We start from the raw sequence: 27,708 nt of genomic DNA on the forward strand, positions 1-27,708 counted from the left end.
TTATCTCTAATAAACCATTAGAAAACCAGAAGTGGCGCTGTGGCTCAAGTGGTAGAGTGCTAGCCTTGAGCTGAAGAGCAAGGGACAGCGTCCAAGCCCAGAGGTCAAGCCCCACAACCGAACAAAAAAAAAGAAAGAAAGAAAGAAAGAAAGAAAGAAAAGGCCTGGCACCTGTGGCTCATGTTATTTAGGGACTATTTAGGAGGCTGAGATCTGAGCACTGTAGTTTGAAGCCAGCCCAGGCATGCAAGAGCATGAGATTCTTACCTCCAATTAATCATAGAAAAAGCCAGAAGTACACTGTGGGCAAGAGCTAGATAGCTAGCCTTGAGCAACTGGAGCTCAGGAACAGTGCCCAAGCCCAGAGTTCAAACCCCACAACTGGCAAAAAAAAAAAAAAAAAGGGCTGGGAAGGTGGCTCAGTGGTAGAATGCTTGCCTTGCATGCCTGAAGCCCTGGGTTCAATCCCTCAGCACCACATAAGCAAAGAGAAAAAAGCTGGAATTGGTGCTCTGGCTCAAGTGGTAGAGCGCTAGCCTTGAGCTGAAGAGCTGAGGGACAGCGCCCAGGCCCAGAGTTCAGGCCCCATGACTGGACCCCCCCCCCCCCCCAAAAAAAAGACGAGAAAGGAAGTAAAGAGGTATCAAGATGGAGGAAAAGGTATGTTTCTAATTCAGTAGGACAATGGGTACCCTTTCTTTCAAATTTCTAGTATCATGCAGACACACAAATGATACAAAACAAAACAACACTCCAATACATTTTTCTTTTTTTTCCTTTTTACTTACATTAAATACATCGGTAAATCAGCAGTCGCATTCTGTTACCACGATTGTTATGTTGGAAGGAGAGAGGGAAAGAAAGGCAAATGCTTTCTCAGAAGCAAAAAAGAGAGACACCCCTTCCCCTTAAAAAAAAAAACTGATTAGAAGAAAAAAAAATGAAGAGCTGGGAAATAAAAAACTAAAATCCCCAACCCCAACAGTGCTCAAAGGAGGGCAGAAGAGCCGGTAGGAGTAGAGGAAAGGCAGCAGATAGGCCTGGAAGCTAAGGCCAATACTGTTCCTAAGAGGGTGAGGAATGGGGAATCCTGGGAAAGCATTTCCCCAGCCCCAAGGCAATGAAATATCTTCACTCCTGCTCCATGAGGAAAGCTGCATGGAGAATTTCATTTCTTAAGAGACTTACAGAGCCATCCTAGTTCTTCCACTTGTAAAAAGGATGCACTGAGTGCTTTGAAGAACTAATGGGTTCTGTGGAAGAAAGGGGAAATATATGTGTAGTTCAGGGCCATGGGAACTAAGGCTGCCCCTGGAAAAGGAAGGAACTGAGGCCTAAGTGGAAGAACCAAAGCTGGGTCTTTCAGCATCTCAACTTCATGCATTTCTCAGCTGCTCTGGGACAGAGGCCATTTCCAAGCCATAAGGGCAGAAAGATTCCAATCCTGGGTTACTGTGGCTTTTCCTGTCTTTTGTCCCCAAAGTTTAAAAAAAAAATAAACAAACTGGGCTAGAACAAGAGGTAACTTAAAAGAGTTCTTTCTCACCTTGATAGCTTCCCACAGACATCCTAAAACACCTGATGAAGGATGTGAAGAGAGGCTAGAGACTTAGAAAGAACCAAAGTCCTTTGATGATGTGAGACAGTTGTAAAGAACCTTCAGTGCTAGTCACTTCCTGTCCACAGAAATAGGTGGTATTATATGAGGGAGGCCTCAGTAGGCCTTTGTGGTATTAGCCCCTAGTGGTACATAAAGTAAACCACGGGTTGCATGGGAGGATAGGTATGGTAGGATTAGAATGGAGGAGATAACATAAGAAGAAAATGGGCCTGATGGGAGGTAGGAAATACACTATACAGTGAGAATAAAGATTTTACCTATTTACAGGGAAGTAGAAAAGACATGGTCATGGATAGTAAATTGAGTGTGAAACCCTGGAAAAGGATAGAAAGCTTCGCCCTTTTGTCTGACTTCTCGGCCTGGGCTATCCTGAGGCCACTCTCCAGTTGCTTAGTTAATTCTCCAGTAAAGGCAACCTATATCCAACAGCTAGGCTGGCAAGAGCAGAGGTTACAAATCAGAGTAGGAGGAAGCTAGCAGTGGATACTGGGCTTGGGTAGCTGCCACTGGTCCTGCTCTCTGCAGCCTCTCCCCAAACCTCATGTATCTCAGATTCCACTGAATTTAAAAGGCTGGAGGACAGGCAAAATCAGTCAAAAACCCTGTAAAACAAGTGTCCTGACTGAATCACCATCAGTTAAAGTGCAACTGCAGGGGGATATGGTATATGGAGGTGAGGCCATCTTAAGGCCAGGGGTGGAGGGGAAATGCATATGTATAACTCAGAGGATGGGCATCAGAAACTGGTTCCCCCCTCTAATTAGATCACAGCAGAGCCAAAGGTGCAGGCAACCAGTGAAGATTCTTTGGAGGACTCTGGGATCTGATCCCCAATCTATGAGGCTGGGTAAGGGAAAACTGGGCCTTGGAAGAGTTCCAGAACCATAGCTCCCCTTCCATCCGGTTAGCTAACAATATATGACTCCCATGTGGCCTGAGAGTTTGCCTCCCCATTCTCACCTCTAACTAGGAACACCCCTCCATAAGGCCAACTCATGGATTCTGCAGTGTTTTCAACTATGAGAAACGCCAACTCAATAAAAACAAAAGGAAATATTTTCTTACTTCCTCCTGCTCTGGGCCTTCCTCTCCCTCCAGGGCATATAAATGTTAACTGACCTAGAAAACTCCCTTCTTAGTTCCTGGGTTCACCACCTTCTCCATCCTGGGAAGAGAAGAGGATCAAGAACAGGGATTGATCAAAAGTGGAAGGGAGGGGAGGGGCAGGAGACAAAAAGTATGTTCTGAAAAAATGGGAAAGAAAATAGAGGAGGAGGAAAGATAAAGTAGGTCACTGTCTTGCACCTATAATACAAAGTGGAGAAAGTTTGTTTTGGAAGGTAAGTCCTGGGGGGATTTGACCCCCAAGCCCCAGAGTACGGGGTAGGAGGCCAGTGGCAACAGCTGCCTGGTGTTGGTTGCTGAAGCGTTAAAAAGTGCCATGATGGAGCTGTCAGGAGGCAGCCCTTGGGAGCCAGGGCTCAGTGTGCTGTTACCGTAGGGGCTGTGTGCTGAGGGGTGGGGATGGAGGTTATTTCTTAGCTGTCGTGCTAGCTCCATATTTGTTTGCTGCTAGCCACCCCCTCAGTTGCTACAACACTGGCTCTTGTTCTGCTGGGACTGCTCATGGAGATCCACACCCCGGCTTCGGCCTGCTGCACCCCCCAGATTCTGGGGTTCACTCTTTGGCAACTTCTTAGCTAAAGATAAAAAGAAGGAAACAGTAAGAAAGATTTTTACAGCTGGGCGTACACCTATAATCCTAGCTACTCAGGAGGCTGAGATCTGAGGATCATGGTTCCAAGCCAGCCCGGGCAGGAAAGTCTGTGAAGACTATAAACCACTCATAAAACTAGAAGTGGCTCTGTGGCTCAAGTGGTAGAGCGCTTGCCTTGAGCTGAAGAGCTGAGGGACAGCGCCCAGGCCCAGAGTTCCTACGACCCACATAAAAAAAAAAAAAGATTTTTCTCATTTACACACATACACAAATAGATAAAGCAAGAGATTACAAGAATGTTCAGAAGAGGGGAGAATTCACTGTGCAAACTATATAGAACACAAGGAGGCTAAAACTGCAGCAAAAGGATAGAGGTCAATAGATAGCTAAGGTATTTCCACACCTTTTTTTTTTTTTTTTTTAATGGGGCTTGAACTCAGGACCTGGGTGCTGTCCCAGGTTAGTGCCCTACCACTTGAGCCATAGCTCCTCTTTTGGCTTTTTGGTGATTAACTGGAGATAAGATTCTAGGGACTTTCCTTTCCCAGGCTGGCTTCAGTGATTCTCAGAGCTCAGCTTCCTGAGAATAACTGTGATTACAGCTCAGAATCAAAATGTAAAGCCTTGCACCTGCAAGGCAAGTACTCTGCCACTGACTTGCACCCCCAGCCTGATACTTCAAGTTATTACAAGAGCAGACACTCCTATGTATCCTTGATTTGGTTAGTGATGACTTTACTTATAGACAAGAGACAGATAGGATAACCTTAGGATGTTCTGACCTTACCTATTGCCAGGAAGAGATCATTCACGTTCATAGCTGTCTTGGCTGAAGTCTCCATAAACAATAAGCTGTTGTCATCAGCATATGCCTGAGCCTCCTGCACGGAATGGGAGAAATATTTGCTTTTTCAGTCTCATAAAGTTCCAAGGCTAGACAAGATACTAGATTTCCTCCCCTTAATTAATGGCCCTCCTGCCATATGACACTGGACTCATAATTTAGTAATGATCCCTCAGGATAAACCCATGTTCACTGAGTTCAACAAACAGATGTCAGAAATAATCTTAGTTAGAAGTAAGTTAAGTGAACTTTTTGGTTCTAACATTTGAGTAGATCTGTTACCTCAAATTTAGCTGCTCCCTCCATATTTTCACACTGGAAGTACCACAGCTGATACTTTCCTACCACTCTGCTCTAGGATTTTCTTCTGATTCCTCTAAAATCTGGGTGTCACTAGGGTCACAGTGTTGCTGTATTTAATGTGGTCTAGAACTGGAGAATGAGACAATCAATGTCCTCACGTGAGTTTTTTGGAGACGGCTGGTTTGGAAAAGTCCCACATACAGAGGGAGTGTATTAAGAGGGAGTGTATTAAGAGACTTCATGGAGCAGCTTACCTCATACTCCACCATGCGCTTATTGGCCAGGTCAGCCTTGTTTCCTGCCAGGGCAATAACAATGCTAGGACTGGCCTGCCGCTGTAGTTCCTTCACCCAGGTCTTTGCTCGGGCAAACGTTTCCTAAGAAAATATTAGGAAGAGAGTGAGTAGATGGAAAGATAGGCCAGCTACAACAAACTCTATGAAAGCTAATCTACAACTCACTAAAAGGCACAGGTCTCATAATTCATTACCACATCTTAGCCCTTGGTACTCTTATTTTGTTATTTCAAGAACTTGTTTCCTCTCCCCCATCTCATTTAATTCCTATAAATAGAAGCAAGGACAGCTAGGCGCTGGTGGCTCAGGCCTATAATCCTAGCTACTCAGGAGGCTGAGATCTGAGGATTGTGGTTCAAAGCCAGCTGGGGCGGGAAAGACCATGAGACTCTTATCTCCAATAAACCAACAGAAAACCAGAAGTGGTGCTGCGGCTTAAGTGGTAGAGTGCTTGCTTTGAGCTGAAGAGCTCAGGAACAGTGCCCAGGCCCAGAGTTCAAGCCCCACAACTAAACCCCCGCCCCACCCCCGCCAAAAAAAAAAAAGCAAGGACAGTCTTTTCAGCTCACTTACCTGATTAGTAATATCATAAACCACAATTGCAGCTTGGGCACCCCTGTAGTACATAGGGGCTAAGCTGTGGTATCGCTCCTGCCCAGCTGTATCCCAGATCTCAAACTTGACTGTTGTATCATCTAGACAAACGGACTGGGTGAGGAAGGCCGCTATGGATAATAGAGGGGAAGAAGTTGTAAGTAGAATGAAGAATGGGAACATAACCCCCCTTTCAGAGGATCTCCATTCTCAGTCTAAGATAAATTACTATCCAGGATGCTCAGCCACAGGTTTACTGTTCTCCTGTGAACAAGATTAAGATTGTCTTTGGCCAAGACATTCCTATCAAGAACTTCTCTAAAGAATGGTCACTTAAACTGTAAGGGAGAAGGTGATTGACTCTGATACCAGTCATCCTTTTAACCAAACTAGTGGGGGACAACAAATAATGACAGAGACAATAACTTCATAAGATTTTTTCCCCCCAGTCATGGGACTTGAACTCTGAGACTGGGTGCTGTCCCTCAGCTCTTTGGCTAAAGGCTAGCACTCTACCTCTTCAGCCACAGCCCCACTTCTGGTTTTCTGGTGATTTATTGGAGATAAAGAGTCTCATAGACTTTCCTGCCTGGGCCGGCTTTGAACCGTGATCCTCAGATCTCAGCTCCCTGAGTAGCTAGGATTACAGGCGTGAGCCACCAGCTCCCTGCACTTCATAGGATTTTTATAACAAGATTTAAAAAGACTAATTAGAAAAACTTAAAGATTGATGGCAGGTCATAGTCATCAATATCTGGCTAAATTTTTTGTTGTTGTTGTTGTTTGTCATGGGGCTTGAACTCTGGGCTTGGAAGCTGTCCCTCAGCTCTTCAGCTCAAGGCAAGCGCTCTACCACTTGAGCTACAGCACCACTTCTGGTTTTCTTGTGGTTTATTGGAGATAGGAGTTTCACGGTCTTTCCTGCCCGGGCTGGCTTTGAACAATGATCCTCATATCTCAGTCTCCTGAGTAGCTAGGATTACAGGCCACCAGCACCCAGCTTGGCTAAACTTTTTGTATATATGTGCTGGGCTTGAACTCAGGGTATTATACTCACTTGCCTTTTTCACTCATGGCTGACACTCTACTACTTGAAACATATCTCCAGGCCTGTTTTTTGCTAGTTATTTGGAAAGATAGTCTTGTGTGATTGGTTTCACACCTCATTCCCCTAGGTTTTGGCCTCCTGAGTAAGCTAGGATTACAGGCATGAGCCATCAGGGCCTGACTTTCGCCATTACTTTTTTCTATCACCTCCTGCTACAGGACATTCCACTTTCAAGATGACTGGTAAAAGGTAGAAGGAGCAAAATGGACATTCTCATAAAAGATCCTTTATTGAGTTAGCTATTTGAGGCTAGTTACAGGGAGAGGGTAGCAAAAATAGAAAAGACAGGTGCCTTTTATATTTGGTATTGATTCCAGACTTTTTTTTTTTTTTTTACTAGCTATGTGTAGCAAAATCATCTAAGGAGTTTCTCCAGACATATGCCTATGCTACTGCCACTAACCTCACCCTGCCGCCAATATTAACCAGCAGATCTCAAGTATAGCCCAAGTATACACTGGTTAAAAATGCTCCCAGGGCAATTCTATTTATTTATTTACTTAGACTAGTACCATGGCTGAACTCAGGGCTCTATGACTTCCCACATCTTTTCTTTCTTTTCCTGCTCAACTTTTTCCTTCACAGTGAATGCACTACCGCTTGTCATGCCTTCACTCTAGCATTTTTGACAGTTAATTGGCGATAGTCTTGTGAACTTTTTTTTTCTGGGGCTGGCTTCAAACCTTGGTCTTCAGATCTCTGCTTCTTGGACAGCTATAACTATAGGTGTGAGTCACTAGTACCTGACTCTTGGGCAACTCTTGATATAATTTTTTTTTAAACCATGAATCATTGTTGCAAATCAAGATTTCCTTATATAGCTCAGGATGGCCTGGAACCTGCTGCAATCTTCCTGTCTCAGACTCTTAAGTGCTGGTATTACAGGCATGAGCCACCAGATCCAGATCCAAACCAACTTTTATCTGCTCAAGATGTCACTCAGCTGAACCTGTCACTAAGATGACAAGGAGTAGGATTAAGTGATTTTTCCAGGTCTACAAAGTTTATTTTCTTTTTTTTCCTAGAAAGTAAAAAGATGAACACCTGATTTTTGGTGTTTATGGAAATTGTTTGTTTTTATAAAGGTATCTATTCCTGGGGTAATGAATAGTGTTAAGAAGGCCAGATCCATAATCAGGTCCTATTATCTCCCTCCTATGTACCTTACAAATTATTGGATCTCTTCTTTCTCTGAAGTACTTACCTCCAATGGTACTCTCTTGGTACTCATGGAACTGTCCTTTGACAAAACGTAATACCAGGCTAGACTTCCCCACTGCAGATTCCCCCAGCAGGACCAATTTAAATTGGCATATTTTGCTGGCCTGGGGCTGCCCATTGGGCCTGGCCGTACTTCTGCTAGTCATGGCCAGATTATTAGAGTGGGAAAGGGTAGAGGGAGGGGGATGCCACAAAGCGGCAAAGGGGGGAAGGGGGAGGGGAGGGGACTTCCAGGATTCAACAGTCCTGCAAGAAAAAAGTGGAAAAAAATTAGACACAGATCCATTGCAGGTACAATTGCTTTTTGGAGGAAGGGCAGAATCTCTTCATTTTCTTGGTCCTCTGAGGATTTTCTATCATTGAAAAGTTACAAATCTAAGAAGTTCCCTGGCAGCTAACAATTAGCTTTAAGAGTGGGGGACAATGAATAAGAATTGCTTCTGATATAAGAGTTAACTCTATAACAAAGTCTGACTGACAGGGAGCTGAAATGGAGACTGAAAACAGAGCTTTAATCCCAACTAACTCCTCATAAAGTCTTCAAAGGTTTGTTTGTTAGTTTCTGAGTGACAACAAATTGGTCAGCCTTCAGTTAGTCTGGATTTACCCCCAAGTACCTTAGATATTCAGTGTCTCCTTGGTATCTCGATGCCATGACTTTTATTTAGTTCTCAAAATGAGAGATTTTTCTAGGGAGATTTTTCTAGGGGTGAGGACATCTCCTCTCCTAAGGATTTGAGGTAGCATCTGGTTCTGTATTCATCTATCTTGACATTTCCAAAGATCTTATCAGAGTCCTATTCTTTCTCATTTCTGGTTATAGGTGAGGAAAGAAACAACCCACAGCTGGGCACCGGTGGCTCACACCTGTAATCCTAGCTACTCAGGAAGCTGAGATCTGAGCATCTCAGTTCAAAGCCAGCGGGCTGGAAAGTCCGTGAGACTGATCTCCAGAAAACCGGAAGTGGCACTGTGGCTCAAGTGGTAGAGCGCTTGCCTTAAGCTGAAGAGCTGAGAGACAGTGCCCATGCCGAGTTCAAGCCCCAAGACCACCACCACCACCACCACCACCACCAACAACAACAACAAAAGAAACACAACCCACAGATCTATCACATTTGGTATCAATTTTTCACTTCCCCAAGTCTTGAGAGTCTATCAAATCTAGGTCTGAAAGCTTGACCTACTCTCAGCTTGCAGCTGATGCCTAGAGATTAAGATTACCCTCCACACCAAAGAGGCCTAACAGCTATAGCCCTCCAAACTAGAGGTAGAGGAAGGCTTATCTCTAAACACAAGCAATCAAGACTTAATTAAAGAATAACTGAATTAATTCCTCTTCCCTCCTCAAAGGTTAAGAAAGCTGCTGGAAGAGGGAAGCTATCAGACAAAAAGTGGCTCTCAGATTCTAGTCAAACAAACCTAAATATCTTCCATCGTCGTTACTACAGAGAAAGAAGGAGTTAATGAGGGAACAATAAACAAAAATATCTCTCTAAAATGATGCTTTGAGTTATTCCTTTTCCTTCTCCAAGGCTGATATCCTAGTGACTCCAAAGACATCATACTCTTTTTTTGCAGGGGGGGGAGGGGGGGGGGGTCCGGTCATGGGCCTGAACTCTGGACCTGGGCGCTGTCCTTCAGCTCTTCAGCTCAAGGCTAGCACTCTACCACTTGAGCCACAGCGCCACTTCCAGCTTTTTTCTTTCTGCTTATGTAGTGCCGAGGAATCGAACCCAGGGCCTCAGGCATGCAAGGCAAGCGCTCTACCACTGAGCCAACTTCCCAGCCCAAAGTTTCTAACGTCTTTCTTTGTGTCAGTTTTCTCAAGTTGAACACAATATATTGATGGAGCTGGGCATTGGAGGCTCATACCCATAATCCCAGCTACTCAGAATGCTAACCATCAAACAGCTGAAAGTGGGGGTGTGGCTCAAGTGGTAGAGGGCCAGCCTTAAACAAACAAACAGACAAACAAACAAAAAAGCCAAGCAAGAACTTGAGGCCCTGTGTTCAAGCATACACACAAACAAAATATGGCTTGATATTTCTGCATAAAGACATGGAAGTTTTATCATACGGTAGATTCCATCTGTTCACTCCATTTTTCTGAGTTGTCCTACATGCAAGTTCATGTTTTTAATGTTGTCTGTCTTCTGTGCTGTTCCTGTAAGTTTGCTATTAAAATACATTAAACTATTAAAAAAAAAAAAAAAGACATGGAAGAGCCGGGTACCGGTGGCTCACGCCTATAATTCTAGCTACTCAGGAAGCTGAGATCTGAGGATCACGGTTCAAAGCCGGGATGGGCAGGAAAGTCCGTGAGACTCTTATCTCCAATAAACCACTCGAAAACTGGAAGTGGTGCTATGGCTCAAGAGGCAAGGTGCTGGCCTTTAGCTGAAAAGCTCAGGGATAGCGCCCAAGCCCAGAGTTCAAACCCCACGACAGACAAAAAAAAAAAAAAAGACATAGAAGAAGGTTGGGAATATTGCTTAGTGGTAGAGTACTTGCCTAACATGCATGAAGCCTGGGGTTCGATTCCTCAGTACCACATAAACAGAAAAAGCCAGAAGTGGCGCTGTGACTCAAGTGGTACAGCGCTACCCTTGAGTCTAGAGAGGCTCAGGGACAGTGCCCAGGCCCTGAGTTCAAGCCCCAGGACTGACCAAAAAAAAGAAGAAAAAAAGGCATGGATGAATACACATGCTTCTGTTAAGAGCAGTCACTTTTTTCCCCCCTTTTGGTACTGAAGCTTGAATTCAGAGCCTTGTACTTGCTAGGAAGTTGCTCTACTACTCATGTCAGACTCCCAAAGACCCTCTTTTTTCCTTTATATTTTAGATAGGGTTTTGCACTGTACCTTGGCCAGTATTTCTATCTATGCCTCCTGAGTATCTGGGATTTCATGCATGTACCACCACACCCAGCTTCAATCACCACCACACCCAGCCTAACAATGGTAACTACCGAGGAAAGTAAAATTAAGGTGAGCAGTATGTGAAGGAATTCCAATTGTTTTCTTTCTCCCCAATCCTTTCTTTTCAATTAAAGTATATAATTATACATAATTATGTAATATATACTATGCATTTTACTTCTTTTTTTTTAACCTTTTTAAGGTGTTGGAGATGGAACCCAGAGACTTGTGCATAAAGACAAAGACTACCACTAAACTACACTCACAGCCCTTGGGTTTTTCACTTTGCAGCTCAAGCTGGCCTTAACTCTTGAGTTACTCCTGCTTTCTTTCTTTTCTTCTTTTTTGTGAGTCATGGGACCTGAACTCTGGGCCTGGGCGCTGTCCCTCAGCTCTTCAGCTCAAGGCTAGCACTCTACCACTTGAGCCACAGGGCCACTTACGGCTTTTTCTGCTTATGTGGTGCTGAGGAATCAGGGCCTCATGCATGCTAGGCAAGCACTCTACCACTGACCCACCTTCCCAGCTCTGCCTCTGCTTTCTGAGTGCTGAGATTACAAACATGAACTACCCACCTCCAAGCTAACTTTTTTTTTTTTTGGTTGGTCCAGGAGCTTGAACTCTGGGCCTGGGCGCTGTCCCTCAGCTCTTCAGCTCAAGGCTAGTGCTCTACCACTTGAGCCACAGCGCTACTTCTGATTTTCTGGTGGTTGATCGGAAATAACAGTCTCGTGGACTTTCCTGTTGGGGCTGGCTTTGAACTGAGAGGCTCAGATCTCAGCCTCCTGAGTAGCTAAGATTACAGGCATGAGCCACTGCTGCCCAGCTTCAGCTAATTTTTTTGGCACTAAGAATTTGAACTCAGGACATTACACTTGTTAAGCAAGTATTCTATCACTTGATCTATGCCCCTAACTCTTTTTTCAAATAGGGTATTGAGTTTATTCCTAGCTGGACTGAACAATCCTATTTACATATACTGCATAACTGCGATGAAATGCTTTCGCATCTAGATTTTTACTGGTCTTAACTTTTTAGCCTGGCACCAGTGGCTCACGCCTGTAATCCTAGCTACTCAGGAGGCTGAGATCTGAGGATCATGGTTCAAAGCCAGCCTGGGCAGGAAAGTCTGTGAGACTCTTATCTCCAATTAATCACCAGAAAATGGGAAGTAGCAATGTGGCTCAAGTAGTAGAATGCTCACTTTGAGCTGAAGAGGTCAGGGACAGTGCCCTAGGCCCAGAGTTCAAGCTCCATGTCTGACCAAAAAAAAAAAAAAGAACTTTTTAGCCTGGTGCTGGTGGCTCACACCTGTAATCCTAGCTACTCAGGAGGGTAAGATCTGAGATCTCAGTTCAAAGGCAGCCTGGACAGAAATGTCCAAGGGACTTTTCTCTAACCAGTAAAAATCCAGAAGTCAGAAGTGTGGCTCAAGTGGTAAAGCACCAGCCTTCAGCAAAAAAGTCAAATGAGAGATGCATGTATATATGTATACATGCTTACACACACACACACACACACACACACACACACACATGAGCTTTTTTTCCTGTGCTCACCCATCTTCCTGATCTCTTTCCCTTGATAGTTAGGATTACAAGCATGCACCACTGGTGCCCCAATACTGGCTAATTTTTTTTTCGGGGTGTGTGTGTGTGTGTCAGTCGTGGGGCTTGAACTCTAGGCCTGGATGCTATCCCTGAGCTCTTCAGCTCAAGGTGAGCGCTCTACCACTTGAGCCACAGTGCCACTTCTGACTTTTAAGTGACTAATTAGAGTTAAGAGTCTCATGGACATTCCTGCCTGTGCTAGCTTTGAACTGCAATTCTCAGATCTTAGCCTCCTGAGTAGCTAGGATTACAGGTGTGAGCCACCAGTGCCTGGCTCGGTTTCATTTTTCGTTGGTCCTGGGGCTTCAACTCAGGACCAAGGTGTTGTCTTTGAGCCTCACTATGCTCAAGGCAGCGCTCTACCACTTAAGCCACAGTGCCACTTCTGGCTTTTTCTGAGTAGTTTACTGGTACTAAGAGTCTCATGGATTTTCCTTTTCTGGGCCGGTTTCAAACCATGATCCTCAGATCTCAGCCTCCTGAGTAACCAGGATTACAGGCATAAGCCACTGGTGCCGGGCTCCCAAACTGGGTGTTTTAAGCCAATATAGTACACTTGAAAGCAACCTATGTCTTTTGCTGGTCATTTATGGGGTTGTACTCGGCCTGGGTGCTGTGCTTGAGTTTTTCTGCTCAAGGCTAGTGCTCTACTACTTTGAGCTACAGCTCCATTTCTGGTTTCCTGATATTTAATTGGAGAGAAGAGTGTCTCACAGACTTTCCTGCCTAGGCTGGCTTTGAACTGCGACCCTCAGGTCTCAGCTAGGATCTAGGATTATAAGCATCCAGTGCCCAAGTTTTTTTTTTTGTTTTTTTTTTTAATGGTATGGGAGTTTGAGCTCAGGGCTTGTTCTACTTGCTTGCTTGGCACTGTACCACTTGAGTCACACCTCCAGCTTTTTATTGGTGATTTTTGGAGATGGAGTTTCATGGGCTTTTCTCTCTGGGCTGGCCTCAAACTTCAATTCTCTAGATCTCAGCCTCCTAGGATTACAGGCATGAACAGTAGGCATCTAGTTGAGGAGTCACTTTTAAATAACTTTTTAGTTACCTAAAATACATATAGAAGTATATTGCAAACTGTAGGCAATATTTCTGAAATCATTCTGTCAGCAGGGCACAGTGGCTCACATCTGTAATCCTAGCTACTCCAAAGCAGAGACCAGGAAGATTAATGATTCTAGTCCTGGCAAAGCTAGTGAGATCTCCATCTCAACCAATACAAGCTGAGTGTGGTAGCATGCAACTGTCATCCTAGCTACTCAGGAAAATAGGAGAATCACAGGCCAGGCCAGCCTAGGTATACATTCAAGACCCTATTTGAGGGCTGGGAAGGTGGCTCAGTGGTAGAACGCTTGCCTTGCATGCATGAGGCCCTGGGTTCGATTCCTCAGCACCACATAAGCAAAAAGAAAAAAGCCGGAAGTGGCATTGTGGCTCAAGTGGTAGAGTGCTAGCCTTGAGCTGAAGAGCTAAGGGACAGCGCCCAAACCCAGAGTTCAGGTGCCACGACCGGACCCCCCCAAAAAAGAAAAGACCCTATTTGAAAAATAACTAACGAGCTGGTAGCTCACACTTATAATCCTAGGTCTTTAGGAGGCTAAACTCTGAGGATCTTGGTTCAAAGCTACCCTGGATAGAGCTATAAGACTCTTCAGTTCACCAGCAAAAAACTGGAAGCAGAAATATGGCTCAAATAGTAGGGCACAAGCTGCGAGGAAAAAAAGCTGGGTGATGACAACAAGAGGCTCTTATTTCAACCCCCAGTAATGGCAGCAAAAATAAATGATAGCTAGAGCAAGTATACAATAAAAAAGGGTTAAGGGAAGGAGAACATGTCTCAAGAGACAGAGGGCACCGGGTGCGGGTGGCTCACACCTGTAATCCTAGGTACTCAGGAGGCTGAGATCTGAAGATTGTGGTTTAAAGCCATCTTGGGCAGGAAAATCCACGAGACTCTGATCTCCAATAAACCACTGGAAAACCAGAAGTGGCGCTGTGGCTCAAGTGGTAGAGCACTCACCTTGAGCTGAAGAGCTCTGGGATAGCACCCAGGCCCAGAGTTCAAGCCCTAGGACCAACCAAAAGAGAGAGACAGAGAGAGAGAAAGGCATGCCTAGTAAGCATAAGCCTGAGTTTACACTCCTTCACTACTATCCAAAAAAAAAATTACTCTGTGAAAATTGCACTTATATGTGTATTTTAAGTATGAGTTATATATGATGTCAGATTTTTTAAACTATAAGTCATCATCAAAGTTCAAAAATGTCTTAAGAGAAGAATGATACTGAAAGATGGGTCATCAGGGTCTCTTGACAGCTTATAGTTGTGGATGCTATTTTTTTTTTTTTGGTCGGCCGTGGGGCTTGAACTCTGGGCCTGGGCGCTGTCCCTCAGCTCTTCAGCTCAAGGCGAGCCCTCTACCACTTGAGCTACAGCGCCACTTCCGGTTTTTCTGGTGGTTATTGGAGATAGGAGTCTCACGGTCTCTCCTGCCCGGGCTGGCTTGGAACCGCGATCCTCAGATCTCAGCCTCCTGAGTAGCTAGGATTACAGGCATGAGCCACCAGCGCCCGGCTAGTTGTGGATGCTATTAAAGCACTCCTAGGTGATATTCAGATGAAGGCTGAGTAAAATGTGAAGGGTTGAAGGATCTCTCAATCCTGCGACTAAAATTACAGAGCAATCATGGAAAATGGGAAAACAGATTGAGACCCATGTGGTCAGGACTCTAGAATAAGCCTCAGTTTTCTCTGCATTGCCACTCAACTCACTGTGACTTAAGATTACTCATTCCCTCCCTTTGCCTTTTAGAAGCTCAGCTTATTTATAAAGATCTCTGGTGGTGGTGGTGGTGAAGACTAGTAAAATGCAGGAAGACCAGAATTTGAATTCAGTAGTTCTGTGTACATTTAAGAAACTTGCTTTTCTCGGGCTGGGAAGGTGGCTCAGTGGTAGAGCGCTTGCCTTGCATTCTCGAGGCCCTGGGTTCGATTTCTCAGCACCACATAAGCAAAAAAAAAAAAAAAAGCCGGAAGTGGCGCTGTGGCTCAAGTGGTAGAGCGCTAGCCTTGAGCTGAAGAGCTGAGGGACAACGCCCAGGCCCAGAGTTCAGGCCCCATGACCAGACCCCCCCCCAAAAAAAAAGAAACTTGCTTTTCTCTTGTCTTTTTTTTTGGTCGGTTGTGGGGTTTGAACTCTGTGCTTGGGTGCTGTCCTTGTGCTCTTCAGCTCAAGGCGAATGTTCTACCGCTTGAGCCACAGCGCCACTTCTGGTTTTCCAGTGGTTTACTGGAGATAAGAGTCTCACAGACTTTGCTGCCCAGGCTGGCTTTGAACCATGATCGTCAGATCTCAGCCTCCTGAGTAGCCAGGATTACAGGCATGTGCCACTGGCACCCGGCTGAAACTTGCTTTTCTCTTAAGGAATTGAAGGATGAACCATTTCTAAAGACATATTTATATGGTACTTCATAAACAGTGGCCTATAGGAAAAGAGGATTGGCCAATGGAACTCCAACGTTAAAAGAGAACAGATGACGTAACAGGAAAAAATAACAAACAATAAATTAATTAATCAGTTTTCTTCAAGGTAACATACACACACTCCGAAGAAACAAGAGGAAAAATTCCAAGTTTTTCAATTGAATCCCTCACATTTTTATCTTTCAGAGCATGTGATTCAAGGGGCAGAACTTTATAAACCTAAATGTAACTATTATTCTACAATATGGGAATTAGAATGGACTGAATTCTCATGGCTAAACACATCACTCTAGGCACGGGAAAACAGTAGGAGTTTGGGGGAGTGTGAAGACAAAAAGTTTCACAGGCTCACTTGGATTTACAAAGTCCTTGTCATTAACCCCCAGAGCCATAGCCCAAAAATCAGGTCAGCAAACTTTTTTTTTTTTTTTTGGGTCCGGTTGTGGCGCCTGAACTCTGGGCCTGGGCGCTGTCCCTCAGCTCTTCAGTTCAAGGCTAGCGCTCTACCACTTGAGCCACAGCGCCACTTCTGGCTTTTTTTCTTTTTGCTTATGTGGTGCTAAGGAATCGAACCCAGTGCCTCATGCATGCAAGGCAAGCGCTCTACCATTGAGCCACCTTCCGGCCCCAGCAAACTTTCTTACTACTAAGCAACCTAGGATTGTTGGAGATTTGTAACTACTGGGTTAGAGAAGTCTACCTCCCACTCCAGGATATAAAATCAGGAATGTGTCATACTTTTTCTGTAGTTGATGGGCTACTCATCTTTAATAATATTATGTTTATAAAGTCAATTTTTGTCCCCCCAGAACTGGGGTTTCAAACTCAAGGCAGGCACTCTACCAATTGGGCCACACCTCCAGCATTTTTATGCCACAGTTAAGACTGTCAAAAGATCAGAAAAAAATACATGAGATTCAATTGATTTGTCCTAGTGTAGTGGTGTATTTTTTGTTGTTGTTGGTTTGTTTTAGCCAAGAGTTGGTAATGGGCAAATGATCCATTCAAAGACAGAATCAAAGCAAAGCAAATCAGTCAAGTGGTGTGATATTTATTACCTTCCAACTTGAGGTAGTTTTTGTTTTTGTTTTTTATCCTTCCTTCAACACAGAAGAAATCAAATTTAAATTCCCTCAGAAGTATATTTCCACAAGAAAGGCTTATCAAAAACCCAATCACCAGGGGGAATTGAGGCCTGACTATGGGTCAGCGTACTGGGGCAGGGTAAGGGTAGAGAATGTTCTTTAATGTGGGCAGTTCTCCAAGCAATGCTGGAAAGTAGTATAACAGGAAAGATTTCTCAACCTGGCAATTCCAGCTAAAGTAACACTCCATTCCCCAGGCCCCCTTTCACTTGCTAGCTTTGAATCATACCAAATCTCTATATAAAGCCTCTAAAAGTCTATCACCTATCAGTAAACTGAGTACCTAGTATATAGTCACCAGATCTAGCCTAGTCCCAAATATGGGCTGTATAAAGTCAGCTAGCCAATAAAAAAACATTCTAGACTGGGTGTAGGTAGCTCACGCCTGTTAATCCTAGCTACTCAGGAGGTTGAGATCTGAGGATCATGGTTCAAAGCCAGCCAGGGCAGGAAAGTCCTAGAGATTCTTATCTTCAATTAAGCACCAGAAAACTGGAAGTTAGGGGCTGGGAAGGTGGCTCAGTGATAGAGCACTTGCCTTGCATGCATGAGGCCCTGGGTTCGATTCCTCAGTACCACATAAGCAAAAAGCCTGAAGTGGTGCTGTGACTCAAGTGGTAGAGCGCTAGCCTTGAGCTGAAGAGCTGAGGGACAGTGCCCAGGCCCCAGAGTTCAGGCCCTATGACCGGACTCCAAAAAAACAAAACAAAAAAAAACAACTGGAAGTTATGTTGTCGCTCAAAGTGGTAGAGCACTAGCCCTGAGTGAAAAAGCTCAGGGATAGAGTCCAGGCCCTGAGTTCAAGCCTCATGACTGACAAAAACAAAACATACAAACAAAAAAGAAAACCAGCAACAATCTATCATCTACATATAGTCTGGCCTGTATCTCATAGGTGAAGAAACTGAGGCACATAAAACTAATCAATTTGCCAGGTTTTACATAGTAAGCTATCACATTGCTGCTACGAATCAAATATAAGTATTTCCACTCCCCGCCTACTTTTATTTTTCTTTTGAATACTCAAGTTTAGATTTTAATGTTTTGTTCTAGCTTTTTTGCTCAAAGCTAGCACTCTACTTCTAAAGTCACAGCTCCACTTCTAGCTTTTGGTGGTTAACTGGAGATAAAGAGTTTCAGACTTTCAGGGCTGGCTTTTTTTTTTGGTCGGTCATGGGGACCAAACTCTGGGTCCGGGTGCTCTCCCTCAGCTCTTCGGCTCAAGGCTAGCGCTCTATCACTTGAGCACAGCGCCACTTCCGGCTTTTTCTACTTATATGGTGCTGAGGAATCGAACCCAGGGCCTCGTGCATGCAAGGCAAGTACTCTACTACTGAGCCACCTTCCCAGCCCCTATGGGCTGGCTTTGAACCACAATCCTCAGATCTCTACCTCCTGGGTAGCTAACAGGCATGAGCCACTGGTGCCCAGCACTTATTTTGTATTTGTTTGCTCAGCTGATCTCTTCTTTTTAGCATGCTTTAGTTATACATAGTTATACAGGGGGGGTTTCACTGTTATTTTTCCATACCCTTTACAATCAATTTCATCCCTTACCCCTCTCCCTACTCCCTTCCAAAACAATTTCAACAGATTTCATTGTCTCTTTTTTTGTATGTGTGCTGGTACTGGAGCTTGAATTTAGGGCCTGCATGCTGTCCCTGTCTCTTAGGTTTTTCACTCAATGCTGGCATTCTACCACTTGAGCCATAGCTCCACTTCTGGATTTTGTTAATTAATTAGAGGTAACAATCTCATGGACTTTCCTGCCCAGGCTGGCTTTGAGCATCAATCTCCAGATCTCAGATTCCTGAGTAGCTAGAATGACAGGCATGAGCCACCTAATGCCCAGCCCATTATCCTATTTTCATAATTGCAAATAATGTACTTTAACACCTTTCATCTTTGTTACTCCAAACTCTCACTTCTTCTATATCACTGTATTATTTTTTTAATTTTAATTTTGAGACCAAGCCTTGCTATATAGCCTAAGCTGCCTTCAAACTAGATTCTGCCTGTTTCCTGAGTGTGGGTTCTACAGACCTACACCAACAAATGTGACCTCCACTCAGTTTTTGTTTGGTTTGGGCAGTACTGGAGATTTGAACTCCAGGCCTTATGCTTGCTAAGCAGGTATTCTCCCACTTGAGCCAAATCCCCAACCCTACTCTACTTCTGGAAGCAGGAAATGTTAAACTCTAAAGAGGTTGTACCAGGAACAGAAACAAGAGCTTAGATTGGAAGGTTTACTTCTGTTCAGGTTACGTATATACTGGCTTCGAGATTAAAAGCAGCTTAGGAAGACCTAGACCTTCCCTGGAGATTGGGATCTCCACTATATTTCTGACAGATAACACTTCTCTTTCAGGGAACTTCTCTTTCGGGGGCTCATGCCTGTAATCCTAGATCTCAACAAGGTTGAGATCACAATTTGAAGCCAGGGAGGGCAGAAAGTCCATGAGACTCTCATCTCCAATTAACCACCAAAAAGTTGGAAGGGAAACTGTGGTTCAGGTGGTACAGAGCTAGCCTTTAGCAAAAGAATTCAGGACAGTGAGTATCCAGGCCCTGAGTTCAAGCCCCAGTATCTGAAAACTAACTCTCTCTCTCTCTCTCTTTCTCTCCTCCACATCTTGAACAACCATCTGCCAAGATAGTTGGAATAAAAAAAGTACACCAAAGCCGGGTACCAGTGGATCACGCCTGTAATCCTAGCTACTCTGGAAGCTGAGATCTGAGGATCGAGGTTCAAAGACAGCCTGGGCAGGAAAGTCTGTGAAACTCTTTATTTCTTTTTTTTTTGGTTGGTCATAGGGCTTGAACTGAAACTCTTATCTCCAATAAACCACTCAGAAAACCTGAAGTGGCACTGTGGCTCTGGCAGTAGAGTGCTCACCTTGAGCTGAAGAGCTAAGGAACAGCACCCAGGCCCAGAGTTCATGCCCCACAACCAACAGAAAAAAAAAAAAAAAAGTACACCAATGGGAGGCAGAAGGCAAACTAACTTGCAAGCCTTGAAATTACCTTCATCTCTTCTCAACTTTGTTTTGACTCAAATCACCAAAATGTCTCTCTCTCCTCTCTTTCTTTTTTAACAGAGGTACTGGGATTTGAACTCAAAGTTTGAGCTTGACAGACACTTAAGCCAGGTCAACAATTCTAAATCAGCAAAATCTTGAACTAAGACAAAAAGTACTTAGCTAAGCTCTTTCAATCTGTTGATCCAGTATTATCCAATGAGTCACTGATTCAAATGAGAGTCTTTCTACTTCCCCCACCCTCTCCCTATTATTTCTCCAAGAGGCAAAAAGCACACTTATCTCTTATCAGCATCCTAGTACAAACTACCTATTATTGACTAGGAAAGGTTGGATTGCCCTTCTCTACCTAGTCTCCCTAGAAAAATGTATCTCAGAAGGCAAGTACAAATGTCACCTTCTCTGTGAAATTGCATAATTACCTTCTCACCCCAGAATCCATCATTGCTTCCTCTAGTATTCCAAAGGATTCCAACAGTGTTAAGATGATATTTCTATCATACCATTTATTATATCGTCATCTTTATTCATTTGTTATGCTATACTATGAACTCAAAAACTGGGACTTAAAAAAAAAATAACATTGGGGCTGGGAAGGTGGCTCAGTGGTAGAGCACTTGCCTTGCATGCCTGAGGCCCTGGGTTCGATTCCTCAGCACCACATAAGCAAAAAGAAAAAAGCTGGAAGTGGTGCTGTGGCTCAAGTGGTAGAGCACTAGCCTTGAGCTGAAGAGCTGAGGGACAGCACACAGGCCCAGAGTTCAGGCCCCACGACCAGACCCAAATAAATAAATAAATAACACCAAGTTGGGTGCAAGTGGCTCATGCCTGTAATACTAGCTACTCAGGAGGCTGAGATGTGAGATGTGAGGATTGCGGTTCAAAGCCAGCCCCAGAAGTAAAGTCCAATTAACCACCAGAAAACAGGAAATAGCGCTGTGGCTCAAGTGGTAGAGCATTCACCTTGAGCTGAAGAGCTCAGCGCCAACATTCAGGCCTAGAGTTCAAGTCCCATGGCTACCTCCACCACCACCACCACCACCATCACCACCAAATAACATCGTAACTTTTCAAAGCAGAATACAATGCCTGATTTCTAGTAGTTGCTTATTAAATGCTCTCTAAGTGAATTAAGCCAAAGTAAAACTTGTGGCCTCCTCTAATCAATTCTTGTTCTGGGCCATCTGGATGGATCTTTCTCAGGTCCACTTGGATATACACACATATATGTATATGTGTATATACATATATATGTATTTTTTTGGTAGGATTGGGGTTTAAATTTGGCCTCACTAAGAAGATGCTCTGCCACTTGAGCCACTCCACTAGTCCCTTTTAGTTGATTACTTTTGAGATAGGGTCTCAATTTTATGCCTGGGCCATATGGACTACAATTCTATTTATGCTTTCCTTTGTCACAGGGATGACCGAAGTGTACCTCTGTACCTAGCCACTGGGTAATACGGAATCTCCAGAACTTTTTTTTTTTGGGTCCGGTCGTGGGGCCTGAACTCTGGGCCTGGGCGCTGTCCCTCAGCTCTTCAGCTCAAGGCTAGCGCTCTACCACTTGAGCCACAGCGCCACTTCCGGCTTTTATTCTTTTTGCTTATGTGGGGCTGAGGAATTGAACCCAGGGCCTTAGGCATGCAAGGCAAGCACTCTACCACTGAGCCAACTTCCCAGCCCCTCCAGAACTTTTATGACTAGGCTGACCTCAAACTGTGATTCCCCCATTCTACGCCACCCAAGTACCTAGGATTATAGGCTTGAGCCACCATGACCAGCCAGGAATATTTTCAATAGGTCTGAGAGAATTAGTTCTCTCTCTGGGCCCCTTCACGGCTCCTCCCACAAGGTCCTGTTGTAATTCACATGGGCTAACTGTTTTTCCTGCCATTGGTTACTATGCCCTGATGGCTTAATCACACCTGACATGTTGCCTTCCGACACACAGGCAACTGTGGCTAAAAACAAAAATCTCTGAATTTTCAAGTCACTACTTTCAAAGGTTTTGGGTCATTACAGTTAATTCCTGAACTTGAAAAACACATTTAAGGGCTGGGAAGGTGGCTCAGTGGTAGAGTGCTTGCCTTGTATGCCTGAGGCCCTGGGTTCAATTCCTCAGCACCACATAAGCAAAAAGAAAAAAAAAGCCGGAAGTGGTGCTGTGGCTCAAATGGTAGAGTGCTAGCCCTGAGCTGAAGAGCTGAGGGACAGCGCCCAGGCCCAGAGTTCAGGCCCCATGACCGGACCCCCCCCCCCAAAAAAAGAAAACACATTAAAAAAAATAAATTTAAGCCACCACAGAACCTGAGCACATTCTGAAAAGGTACCCAACTGTCCCTGAACCAAAGCTGCAACCTCACCTAGAAATCTGCATCACTTTGCACACACTGTATCACTTTGCACACTTGGGTGACCCTTATTCTGCTTAGTTACTGTTGAATGAATGACTAAAGCTTTCCTAGAACACTCTTGGGAAGTAGGAGTATAATATGGTGGATTTTATGGTATCCTTCCTCCCAGAGGGTGGCGGCATTTCCTTATTTTAAGTTCATTGTCTCACATTTTGGTTAGTTTCCAACCTGGTCATTCTTTCTTTCATTTTGCCTATGCTAGGAATCAAATACAAAACCAAACCATGCTAGGCAAGCACTCAAATACTAAGCCCCTTCATATCTGAAAGCTTTTAGGATTGTATATACAGTTGCTTCACATATCCCACTAGGTTTCCTTTTAAGAAGTCAAATTTAGGGCTGGGAAGGTGGCTCAGTGGTAGAGTGGTTTGCCTTGCATGCATGAGGCCCTGGGTTCGATTCCTTAGCACCACATAAGCAGAAAAAGCTAGAAATGGCGCTGTGGCTCAAGTGGTAGAGTGCTAACCTTGAGCTGAAGAGCTGAGGGACAGCGCCCAGGCCTGGAGTTCAATCCCCACGACCAACCAAAAAAAAAAAAAAAAATTGTATTCAAAAAAAGTCAAATTCAAAGTTGGGGAGCTGGTGTCTCACACCTGTAATCCTAGCTGCTCAGGAGACTGACATGATTCCAAGCCAGCCCAGATAGGAAAGTCCATGAGATGCTTATCTCCAATTAACCAGCAAAAAGTAGAGCTGCTGCTCAAGTGGTAGAGTGCCAGCCTTGAGTAGAAAAAGCTGAGGACAATGCCCAGGCCCTGAGTTCAAGCCCTACTACTGGAACACACAAAAAAAGTTAAATTCACACAATACACACAAACAAGTAATCCATAGATGAGCAATCCTTGCTCTTATGCAAAGTAAAAGAAGTATGATTTCAAGGACAATGGCCTTCTCCAAATATAAAGTTGCAACTCCAGGTCTATGTTTGAAGTTACATGTTGATAATTCCACTCAGCTCTTACTTAATATGAAGAAGCTCTTGGAGAAAATATTTTGGGTCTCTAAGTATTATTTACATCTTACATTGTAACAACTTCAGATCCCTCTTTCCTTCCCTCTTTGTATTTCCCTGATTTGGGGCTAGGGAGTATCTAGAACCAGGCAGCACTGGAATTTGAACTCAATTACACAGTTGGTGCTCTACCACTGGAGCCATGCTTCCCACCCTGCTTTTCTTTTTGCCCATCTTGGTGCCTGAACTTAGGGCCTGAGCACTGTCCCTCAGTTTTTGGACTCAAGGCTAGTACACGACCATTTGGGCCACAGCTCCATTTTTGGCTTTTTGGTGGTTAATTGGAGATAAGAGTCTCCTTGCCTGGCTGGCTTCAAATTGTGATCCTCAGATCTCAGTCTCTTGAGTAGCTAGATTTCAGGCATGAGCCACTGGTGCCTGGCTTCCATCCTGCTTTTAGCTGTTTTTTGTTTGTTTTTAACAAAATCATAGGCATTTCTTCCTGGGCTGGCTTTGAACTTCAATTTCAGCCCCTAAGTACTTAGAATTATTACCACATGAGACATTGTTGACTGGCCCAGATACTTTCTTAAAAGCTTTAAGGGGAAAGTAGAAAAATTTCCTAAGATACTCCTATATCTGTCTTTCTTGAATGACCTAAGAAGTTTTCCTCTAAATCTTAGACAGTTAAGGGACAATTCATAATACTACCTTATTAACTGATCTTACTGGCTTTAAAAGCCCTCTCATAATGCACAGACTTCATACAGTGCTCAGCAGAAACCTCCATTCTAATTCTCCCCACCTTAGCTGTTCTCATCAGCTAAGCCAGTCCTAGAGAAAGCTCTACAGATATGTATGTGCATTCATTCATCCTCTCTAATCTTTGACATTTCTATACCCTGGTCTTTTCTTGTGTCCTGACCACTTTCAGGGGTATGGAAGGGAGAGTCAGTCAAATATTGTGAGACCAAAAACCAGAAGTTGTCAATTATCCCCCACAACAAAACATTCATGTTTTGTTTCTTTTCTGACCATAAAAGAGAAAAACGTTTTGTCTATTTATGTGGACATCTTTAGACTACCTAGTGTACAACTCTGCGTATGTATTGAAGAAGGCAAATGATAATCCTGAGTACAACTCTCTCCTTGTCTGAATTTGATAAACAGCCTGAACTGTGAGAGAAGCACAATAAATAACACAGTATTATCCAAAAAGGGAAAACTATGGGAAAGAAAGAGACACCACAATGTAGGGAGAACATTTAAACAGAATTGCCTTTAGTGGCCCTTCCCCAAAAGACAGTGAGAATATTCTGGTTTGTCTCTGATCTCTGACTTTCCTAAATGAAATGTGTGGGAGAAAATATATTTCTTCACACTTCCGTACAACATAAATATTTAAACATATGTATGCATTACTTTGTAATTTAAATTTTAGTAATACATTGGTTTAGGGGAGAAAGAGATGAAAAGTTTCCAAAGGGAAAATCTGAACGGTTCCAATCTGTGGAAGACTAAAAAGTGAACTGAACATTAAAAGTACAGGATAGAACTGAAACTTCTTTGTACAACTACTTAAAATAAAATAAAATACATGATAGAGAATCTACTTTTCTGACTGAGTAATCCACTAGGTTCATCTTTTTCTATACTTCTCACTTCTCCCAATACCTCAAGGTTTGAATCAGTTTTCTAATCACACAGACACCTGGGCTCCAGAAAAAGTAGATAAAGCACAAGGGGTGATGCCAACCTTCCGGAATGGAATTTCTCACTGGTCCTCAAATCCCTTCCTCAGTATATCACCAGGACTGATGAACTCCATCACCTGTCTAGGAAATAGCCAAGTCTAAGTCTCATAGTAGTTTCACCAACTCAGGTTGGAAAATTTCTAGCTGACTTGTGATCTCTAAGCCCCTTTACATTCAGACAATGAAATAATTCTCCAATTATAGGAAAACAAGATCTGAGTAGTCACTATAGACCACATTATTAAGGTGGGGCAAGGGAAAGAAGCAGAAAAACATCCTTCATATTGAACTTCTTAGCTCTTTCAGCGAACATATAAACAGTAAGAAAAATTAAAAAAAAAAAAAAAAAACCATTGCAGTCTAAACCATGAGGCCATGAGAAAGTATAGAAGATGAGTTTGGAGCAGCCAATAATTAGGGAACAAGAAAAAAAAATTACTTTTGTCGTCACCTTCTTATTCTGGGACGACCAAAAAACAAAAAAACCACTTCAAGTCACCACATCTAAATACTAAAGGAACAAAAGAGTGAATACTCCTAAACCCACAGCGTCCAGAGACCCTGAAGCTTTCCCAGAAGCTCCCACAACTGAGAAGGCCATGCTTTCTGCTTCTAGTTCTTCAAGACTACCTTGGTTGGTCTTTTACATCAGGAATGTTCAAATCTCTCTCGGCTCCTCACCGTAGCACCCTAGCTTTATAACAGCCACTGTCCCAGGAAATAACGCCTCTGATCAGGTAATCACCCTTCTCAGGCCCTTCCCAAGAGACAGCTCTCAAGAGACCCCCCCTCTTCCCCCAGCCTCAAGTTACCTTTGGGGCAGGGAGTCAGGGTTGACCCCCTCCTCCCCTGGGGCAAATAGGCTTACCTCACCCGTCCCTTTCCCCAGCTCCTCCCTCTCCAGCGCCTTTTAAAGAGTAATGAGGCCCGTCCTGCCCCACTCACAGGTTCAGGGCCTCCAGCACCCGCCGCCTCCCCAACTTCAGGCTCACAGCCCTCCAGATCCCCCTCCTCAGCGCCCCCAGTAGGCCTGCAGGGACCCGGCCCCCTTCTCTCCTCTCCAATGGGCCGCCCTAACCCCTTCGCATAGGCCCAGACCCGCCTCTGGTCTCGGGTCAGGCTGTTCCCATCTCCCAGCACCTCCGTCTCTGCCCTTGTGGGCTCCATCAGCCTCAGTACCTGGGGCTCCGTCTCCTCCGTCGGGCCCAAGCCTGTGTCGAACAGACAAACAGCTGCAGTTCAACCAAACCCTCTTGCCCCTCCTCCTCCACCTCCACCACCACCACCACCACCTCCTCCTCCTCCTCCTTCTCCTCCTCCTCCGGCTCGCCTTGGGGCGGGGAAACTTCAACCAATAGCCTACCCCCGAGGGCGGGTTTTATGTGCACTCATCTGCCAATCCTGTGGGGAAAGGCGGGTCTTTTGAGGCGCTTCCACCAACCAGTACGAGACAGGGACCCGACAGGCGGGGCCTCAAACCAATAACTAGAGAGAAATCTTCAAGATGGACGAGGTGAGGAGCCAGTAAAGACCGAACTTCCAGAGACAGGGGGCGGTGCAGCATCGACAGGCAGATGTATTAGCCAACAAGAGCTCGACACTCGATGACCCCGCCTTTTGACTCATAAACATCTAATCAGGTGAGTGGTGGAGGCGGGTCAAAGCCAAATTTTAGCCAGTACTGCAAGAATTTCGTACTTGAGTGACAGACAAGGGTTAGGAAGGCCACCACTGACCTTCGCCCCTCCCCCTGGGTTTGGCGGGGATTGCCCTAATGCCCTGCCCTCTGTGACAGATTCTCGGGATGCTCCTTTTCCAAGGACCTAGAGCCTGTGAATTTAAGATAACACTCACATCAGGGCTTTCCTCTTTTACAGAGGGGCATTTTTTAGGGTGGCCTTCGGGAAATCTGAGACATTTTTTTGGTGGAGACAAAAGCCAACTACAAAAGTGGTAGCTTGAAGACACTTTAACCCCTTCAGAGTATTTTTAAAAAATAATATATAGACTGTCAACCTCTTGAATCATATTGTAAATGTAAATTGAAGAATCTTAAGTAGGAGGCTGAGATCTGAGGATCACGGTTCTCAGGAAAGTGCCTGAGATTCTTACCTCCCAATTAACCAGCAAAAAATTGGAAGTGGCAATAGAAAAGCTCAGGGACAATGATCAGGCCCTGAGTTCAAGTCCTACGACTGACAAAGTTAAAAAAAAAGAATGTTTACAAAACTTTGCTGTTGCCGGGCACCAGTGGCTCACGCCTGTAATCCTAGCTACTCAGGAGCCTGAGATCTGAGGATCGCTGTTGAAAGCCAGCCCCAAAGCCAACCTGGGCAGTAAAGTCTGAGACTCTTATCTCCAATAAAACACTCAGAAAACTGAAAGTGGCGTTGTAGCTCAAGTGGTAGAGTGCTAGCCTTGAGCTGAAGAGCTGAGGGACAGTGCCCAGGCCCAGAGTTCAAGCCCCACAACCGACAAAAAGAAAACAAACTTTGTTGTTTATAAAATCAGCTCTGGGCATTGTGAGACATGCCTGTCTCCCTCAGGGAGACTGAGGCAGAATTCCAGAACAAACCTACCAAGGTGAAATAGAGACCCTGTCTCAAAATATAAAATAAGCTGGGCACCAGTGGCTCTCACCTATAATCCTAGCTATTCAGGAGGCTGAGGTCTGAGGATCAC

The 27,708-nt window shown here is 44.4% G+C and overlaps 1 protein-coding gene across 2 annotated transcripts; it reads right to left on the reverse strand.

Annotated features, from left to right (window-relative positions):
* Positions 1-747: 747 nt before the first annotated feature.
* On the reverse strand, positions 748-26,337 carry Rab5b (RAB5B, member RAS oncogene family). 2 transcript variants are annotated; one of them, XM_042699079.1, is made up of 8 exons: positions 26,319-26,337; positions 26,206-26,285; positions 25,029-25,107; positions 7,688-7,950; positions 5,355-5,506; positions 4,740-4,862; positions 4,126-4,219; positions 748-3,321 (listed from the first exon to the last, which is right to left on the reverse strand). In XM_042699079.1, exons 4-8 carry the CDS (start codon positions 7,848-7,850, stop codon positions 3,206-3,208), a joined length of 648 nt encoding a protein of 215 aa, XP_042555013.1. In that variant the 5' UTR covers positions 7,851-7,950; positions 25,029-25,107; positions 26,206-26,285; positions 26,319-26,337; the 3' UTR covers positions 748-3,205. The 2 variants fall into 2 exon arrangements, with proteins under 2 accessions (XP_042555013.1, XP_042555014.1); XM_042699080.1 differs by lacking the exon at positions 25,029-25,107.
* Between the last annotated feature and the right edge of the window lie 1,371 nt (positions 26,338-27,708).

This window comes from Dipodomys spectabilis, unplaced genomic scaffold (assembly GCF_019054845.1).
Source record: "Dipodomys spectabilis isolate Male_0828 unplaced genomic scaffold, ASM1905484v1 ptg000234l, whole genome shotgun sequence".
Lineage (NCBI taxonomy): Eukaryota > Metazoa > Chordata > Mammalia > Rodentia > Heteromyidae > Dipodomys > Dipodomys spectabilis.

Excerpts from the sequence above, each read along its gene's own strand:
- Rab5b (XM_042699080.1), bottom strand. The coding sequence starts at position 7,850 with ATGACTAGCAGAAGTACGGCCAGGCCCAATGGGCAGCCCCAGGCCAGC. Across the intron at positions 5,507-7,687 it reads CCAAGAGAGTACCATTGGAG|CGGCCTTCCTCACCCAGTCC; the intron begins GTAAGTACTTCA and ends TATTATCCATAG. Across the intron at positions 3,322-4,125 it reads TGATCTCTTCCTGGCAATAG|CTAAGAAGTTGCCAAAGAGT; the intron begins GTAAGGTCAGAA and ends TTTTATCTTTAG.